The 7,500-nt window shown below is 43.0% G+C and overlaps 1 protein-coding gene across 3 annotated transcripts in view; it reads left to right on the forward strand.

Moving 5' to 3' along the window:
- LOC143136341 (ATP-binding cassette sub-family C member 9-like) overlaps nucleotides 1-7,500 on the forward strand; it is a 62,055-nt gene that overhangs the window by 27,112 nt on the left and 27,443 nt on the right. For 2 of the 3 annotated variants that reach the window (XM_076297014.1, XM_076297012.1), the window contains 4 exons: nucleotides 934-1,006; nucleotides 3,484-3,589; nucleotides 5,614-5,652; nucleotides 7,472-7,500. The exon at nucleotides 7,472-7,500 is cut by the window's right edge and continues 73 nt beyond it. In XM_076297014.1, coding sequence (XP_076153129.1) covers nucleotides 934-1,006; nucleotides 3,484-3,589; nucleotides 5,614-5,652; nucleotides 7,472-7,500 — 247 coding nt within the window. The remainder of the gene's footprint in view (nucleotides 1-933; nucleotides 1,007-3,483; nucleotides 3,590-5,613; nucleotides 5,653-7,471) is intronic. The other variant, XM_076297013.1, reaches the window with a different exon arrangement.

A 7,500-nucleotide genomic window follows, 5' to 3' on the forward strand; every position in this document is an offset into this window, starting at 1 on the left:
GGCAGAGCGTGTGACGCCGGGAGGGACACTTGGAGGGAGTTATGGCCTTTTATAAAAAAAGTAGCTAGGCTAGGCTAACGGAACATGCTAACTTTTTAGGCGTTTTCACTGTAAGGTATTTTTTGTAGTTCCCATACCTTTTTTTTGTAGTTCCTAGAACATATTGCGTGTTCACACTGCATGGAACTGGGGGCAATTGTAGTTTCTCTAGTCGCAGTTCCTCTAACCATTTGAACTCCTACTTTGGGGTAGGGCCATGTCCCAGCACATAGGAACCATGACTGACATACATGTTGGCTGTGTGTCTTTCAGAGTTTTAACAATATGTGTATTTGTCCTGAATCACCAAGGTACAGACCTCAAGGTTCAATATGTGCAGGCGTATGAGGAATACAGCAATGCATTGATTAACTCAATGCTCATTCTTATGCTTAGACTGATTGATGAAGCAATTTGTTTTGAAAGAAAGGGATTGTAGAGAAAGATTTGTCCTTAGGGCTTCTGAAAGGTCCAAACAGAGGTGTGATATGAACCAAACTGTTACATTCCACAGGGTGCTTTCTCGCTTGTTCTCTGCCATCAGTCTTCTCTGTCTTTATTCTTTAGTCTTTATTGGCCCATAGGGATAATCATTTTACACAACTTATTTCCATGCTCCATAGCAACAGCACAGCAACACATACAACACATAAAACATGTAACACTGTATATCCCATCCCATCATGTCTTTAGCAACTTCTCCTCAAGTAGATTTCTGTCTCTCTATCTCTCTCCATCCCTTCTTCGGCACTCCATCTCTGAATATTCACCCCATTCTCTTTCAAATTAAGCACAAATTCATAGTGCTTTAATGGTGTTATATAATGTATTTGTTCAACATCCATGTTTCTCTCTTTCTTTCTCTCTCTTCTCTCTTTCTCCTCCTGACTCCAGGTGAGCAGTGGCTTTTTCACCTGGGGAAACAACCTGTCCACCCTTTCCGACATCAACATCAGTATCCCAACAGGTAACCGGACTCCAGCAGTTTATCATACCCCAAAATCTCTTCTCTGTTCTTCTAAAGTATATACAGCTCACCTTGGCTCACCTGGGCTGTGATTGGTCAAAATGGTGATCCAATGCAGAAATCCTTGGCCATGACATTGACTACTTATTTTTCTCATGATATGGGGCAGTGGTAAGGTAGTGGTTAAGGAGCTGGGCTAGCGTGGAGTAGCCTGACAAGTTGTGGATTCAATTCCCGGCTTCCACCTTTGTGCCCTTGAGCAAGGCACTTACCCACAAGTTGCTCCGGGGACAGTGTGATCTCAGTGTGATCTCTAACACTAGTTGACACATGTAAGTCATTTTGGACAACAGTGTCTAATAAATGTAATGTAAATATGTCTTGTAAAACATTGCAGACGTGTTAGCAAGGTTAAAAACTTGATTTTCACCAGAGGTGGTCTTTTCCCCATATACCTTTCTTAATGTGTCAGACACTCACTCACTCACTCACTCACTCACTCACTCACTCACTCACATCCACTCATGACTATTTCTAGCCGCTATTGCTGTTTGGGTAGCAGGTTGCACATTCATTGGCTAGTACTTCACTAACTGCAGTGAAACCTAACGCAGAACTAAGTAAGGGATAATGTATAGAACGCTGGTCATTATTGGGAAAATAAGTCCCGGCAGGGCGAACGAGCCATGCCAGCGGAGGGATCTTGCTTCGCCCTAAAGGGACTTATTTTCCCAATAATGACCGGCGTTTTATACATTATCCCGCTTATTATGCGACTACTTGCCAAAACGAAAAAATAAACTCCACAATATGTCTCTTTACACTTATTTGTTACCGTTTCGTTGTGGCTTTTGCTGAGAAACAAATAGTTCGCAACACACACTGAACTTGAATCAAACATTCTTTAGAACACTGCTGATCAACCGTCTGCTTTCACTTTTGAATGAAGTTCCAATGCAAGAAGTGACCGGACTACTTGCGGAGTGATATGAAAAACTTAAATCAGCAGCACAAAACCCATTGCCATTGACAGCGGTAATTATATGTGTGCAGCGGTAATTACATGAAAATATTTTACTGTAGAATGTTGGGAAATCCCATTCAAGTCAATGGAGCATTCTACTAGCATTGTGAAGAGCCGTATAATAAGGGTTAATAGCTTGTAGGAAGGGACATCAGGCACTGCAGGGTGACCACAACACACATTCCAGAGGCTACTGCTAACCTTTGGGATTTGCTCAGCAGGTTTAATTGAGTAAACAACTGCATTGAAAACCTTTGTTTATGAGATTTCTACACTTCTGAAACAATTTGATAAAAGTTTAATGCACCAATTTAAGTTTAAGTTTAACTTCACGGCTAGTTACGCACCTGCTGGAAGTCGAAAGTCAATGAACCTTTTCCAGACCCACCCTCAATACCAATTGAGAAGGTCTGCGTGCTAACCAGGCTAACTGCACTGTGGCCTTGTACGTAATAAGCAAATGACCTTTGCTTCCCATTGTAGCCTATGGGCACCTGCTGCACATCTGACCATTGTTACAGAAATTAGGGTGTATGCTAACTTCATGTGACAGCTACACAGTACACACACACACCACACACTCTCTCTCACACACTCACACACACACACACACACACACACACACACACACACACACAAACACCACACACACACACACACACACACACACACACACACACACACACACACACACAAACATCACACACACACACACACACACTAAGTCCCAATGTGTCAGAGAAATGAATACTGGCTGTTCTGTAAGAGGATGTGTTGGAATAGAGGTAAATACCGTGTTAAGCATTTGTTATCGCTGAGTAATTTTTATTTATACAGAACTTTAAAAAGCAAATGTGGCCTTGTACGTAATAAGCAAATGACCTTTGCTTCCCATTGTAGCCTATGGGCACCTGCTGCACATCTGACCATTGTTACTGAAATTAGGGTGTATGCTAACTTCATGTGACAGCTACACAGTACACACACACACCACACACTCTCTCTCACACACTCACACACTCACACACACACACACACACACACACACACACACACACAAACACCACACACACACACACACACACACACACACACACACACACACACACACAAACACCACACACACACACACACACTAAGTCCCAATGTGTCAGAGAAATGAATACTGGCTGTTCTGTAAGAGGATGTGTTGGAATAGAGGTAAATACCATGTTAAGCATTTGTTATCGCTGAGTAATTTTTTATTTATACAGAACTTTAAAAAGGAGCCGGATTTGATCCCAAATGTGCTGTATGAAATGAAATGAAATGTCTTCACTTGTACTCTTAAACAACTCTGCAGTTGTAAAATAAAATAATGAGGAAGAAAATGGGGAAATGGGTTTTGTAATACTACCTTGGAAGGTTCTAATGGGTTTTATAGCCTTTCCTCCTCTACTTGCTTCCTGCCCAGGTCAGCTGACCATGATTGTGGGCCAGGTGGGTTGTGGGAAGTCGTCACTTCTCTTGGCCATGTTGGGGGAAATGCAGACCAATCGGGGTGGAGTCTACTGGAGCAAGTAAGATCACACACACAGACACACATGTGCACACACACACACACAAACACACACACACTGTCCTGCACCTCACCTCAGACACACATGCACAATAAACATACACTTCCCCTGGCATCACTGAGCCAATGCGCACATATTTCCTATTTTCTCTGTCTCAGAAAGTCGTTTCCAAATTAGATAACATCTTTTCTGCTTTCCTAACACATTTTGTTTTGTGTTTAATGCTTTTTTAAGTTATTTTTTATTTTTACTTGCTGAGAGAGTGTGTGATAGTGTATGTGTTTATGCCTCCTTATCATCCTTCCCCTTATCTTTACTGTACTGTGTGTGTGTGTGTGTGTGTGTGTGTGTGTGTGTGTGTGTGTGTGTGTGTGTGTGAAAGAGAACAGAAATAATGAGTGAGAATGTTCATGTTTGAGGCTGTTTTGTACCACATGTGTTTGTTTGTGTGTGTGTGTGCTTATATTTATCCATTTTGTTTGCATTCTCCCACACACACACACAATAACTCATGTTCACTGACTTCTTGCTCTAAAATGAATGAAAGCTATTTGCCGCTCATTTTCTGAGTCTATTTGCAGAGTGGTCTGTGGATGGATCTCTGATTAGCATTTGAAACCAAGATAAACAAACAGACTGACAAATAGAACAGACAAGCAGGCAGCAAAGCAGGCAGACAAACCAACAGAAATAAATCAAAACAAGGAGTCAGCCAGCTAAAGATACAGACAGATATACAGGCAGACAGACAAGTAGACAGACAGACAGACAGACAGACCTACAGAAAGAAATGAAGACAAGGAGTCAGCCAGCTAGAGAGACAAAGAGATATACAGGCAGACAGACAGACAGAAAGTGTGTTAGATGCCAAGAGACACACAGAGAGACAGAACATTGGCAGACAGAGATATCCTCTCTGGTGATAATAGCCTTGCACGGTTCACTGTTACCTCACTGGCTGCATGTGTGGATCATGTGATCAGGCTAGAGAGTAGGTGACGTGACTGACAGAAATCTATGACAGAATTGGATAGACAGTCTTGCAGGCATACTGGCAGACAGACAGACAGGTACAGGGAAATTACAAGTATTTAACTGACACTTCTTGCCAACTATGGGCAGATAGAGATACACAGACAGACATACAGACAGACACGCAGACAGGCAGACAGACAGGCAGACAGACAGTCAGGCAGAAATACAGGCAGACAGACAGACAGACAGATGCAATGTTGGATGGTTCCATGGCTGCCTGTCCTGGCATGGCTAGGCTGTGTTATCTCTGTATGCCAAGACCTGGCTGCTTCTGCATACACTGTTGGAGATGGTGGTGGATGTGTTCCTCTGGCCAAAATGATGGTGCTTCTCAGTCATTTACACTTTCTCAGATTTTTCAACCAATGATTATGCAGTAAGCTTGCATCTCTAACCTGTTTTATTGTCAACCGGTCTTTTATGTCATTTCCTCTCACAAATGAACTGTATATAAAGCATGTTAGTCTGTGATATAATCTGATTTGATATATTCAATCAGTGTTAATTAGCCCATTTCACAAGATGAAACTAACTTCCTCTGGAACAGCACAGTCCACAGTAAAGTCCACAGTACCCTGCCAGTTAAGGTTCATTAACATCAACAAGGCCGGACACCTGGACACTGTGAAATGGGCTTATTGATCAATATTCATATTTTTCAACCTCCTTCTCCATCTCATCAAATCAATTTTTTTAAAGGCCTTACACCGCTGAAGTCTTACTGTATTGGTGTGTTACTTTGTATCTCAGATTTTAGCCTTAAGAGGCTGTGTGAGAGCCTGTGTGTGTAGAGTCTGCACCATCAATGTGCTCAGGTGTTTGAACTACTGTAGCTGAGCTTTGATCTAGAGCTTTGTGTCTTGTGTTTCACTGGGCTGTCCACTAACCTGAACGATGTGTTTCCTGTCTTTCTTTTTTTCTTTTTTCTTTTTTTCTCTTTTTTCTCTTTTTTTTTCCTTTGTGTTCTCCCTCTCCTGCCTGTTGCTCAGACTCCCTGAGTGTGAGATGTTCCTCGAGGGGATTACAAGGTACTCATTTCAGGGTCTCTTATGTTTTAACACACACACATGCACGCGCACACACACACAAACACACACACACACACACACACACACACAAACACACACACATGCATGCACACACACACACGCACACACACACACGCACACACACGCACACACACACACACACACACACACACACACGCGCACACACGCGCGCACACACACACACACACACACACACACAAACAAACATACTGTACAGTAAACAGTTAAGACACTTGCGCTTGCATTAAGGACAAAACATCCATCACAAGACAGATACATTCTGACAGATAAACACACACACACACACACACACACACACACAAACAAACACACACACATAACATACAGCCATGTGCTTAGATAGTCAAATTCTGACAGATAAACACACACACACAAACACACACACACACACACACACACACACACACACACACACACACACACACACACACACACACACACACACACATAACATACACACACACACACATAACATACACATAGCCATGTGCTTAGATAGTCAAAACATCCTTAACAGGACATTTACTAAAAAAATTCACATTCACATAGACATTCATCAGCAGAGATCTACTTCATGAAAGTATCTTTCAGGCTTCTTTCAAGGCCATACAAAGACTAGAGAGGAATGATGAAGAGGAATTATTCATCACTTACAGTATTTTTCACACACACCATATCTGTGAGAGTGCCACAGTCTTCAGTAGGCCTCTGGAGGGATGTGTGTGTGTGTGTGTGTGTGTGTACATTTGTGTGCCTGCTTTTTCTTTCTCTTCTCTGGACTCTAACACGCGTCTAACGTGACTTACAGCGGGTTTGAGACGGACTCGTCCCTAGAGGACGACAGGAGGTACCACTTTCGCTCTCAACTATGTTTCTCCAGACGTGCAGTGATCCCCTACATCCTCCCCCTTCCCCCTGCCCTCCCCAACCCCAACCCCTCTTGAGGTATAACCCTGCCCCCCCCCCCCCACCCACCCACCCACCATCCCCACAACCCCTCGCGAGATATAACCCTTACTCCTCTCATCCCAATCATGGTGACTCGCTGGTTTTGTGCTTCCAGTGAACTAGTGAAGTGGAGTTTGTTTATTTGTTTGTTTGTTTGTTTTGTTTGCGTGCTGCAGTGGTGGGAGTGTCACATCTCAGATATCACCCATCATCCTCTTACCTCTCATCACATCCTCAAACCAGTGGCAACAAATGGCAACTCATAATACCTCTAAAAGTAATGTCTGTGTCACTCACTTGAGCAGCTGCACACTGTATAGCAGCCCTTTTAGTCTGGACTAGAGTGATTTCCTGAACTTCTAGTGGCTGCAATCCGTACGAATGCCTTACTAACCTTATTCCGTCAATGAGTGGTCTTACTGTAAAGTGACTGGCCATATCGTATGGAGTGCATAAGAACGGAAGTGGCTCATAGATAAATAAGAGAACTAAGTAAAACATATAGTGTGTTCGTATGACGGGTTTTGAGTGGTGTTGGCTCATTCATTCATTCATTCATTCGTTCGTTGTGTGTGACTCCGGTTCCCTATTTCATCTCTCTGTGTGGTCCGACCCATCCTCGCTCCTGTCGATGTTGTATTGGGTTTTTTTTCCCGTCAGTGTTTTTGGGATTCCCACTTACCCTCTCCATTCCCTCTGTTTGTCTCTCTTTCTTATCATTGTCTCTCTTCCTGTCTTTGGCCCCCTCATGTCTCATTCTCTCTCTTTCCCTGTCTCTCTCTCTCTCTCTCTATCTCTCTGTCTCTCTCTTTTCTGCTTGTTCATACAGCAAAAACAGGTACTCTGTGGCCTATGCTG

Source organism: Alosa pseudoharengus, unplaced genomic scaffold, assembly GCF_046254945.1.
Source record: "Alosa pseudoharengus isolate Yale_2024_CS ecotype anadromous, Long Island Sound unplaced genomic scaffold, YU_APseudo_1.1 YU_APseudo_1.1_scf_20, whole genome shotgun sequence".
NCBI classification, from domain to species: domain Eukaryota; kingdom Metazoa; phylum Chordata; class Actinopteri; order Clupeiformes; family Clupeidae; genus Alosa; species Alosa pseudoharengus.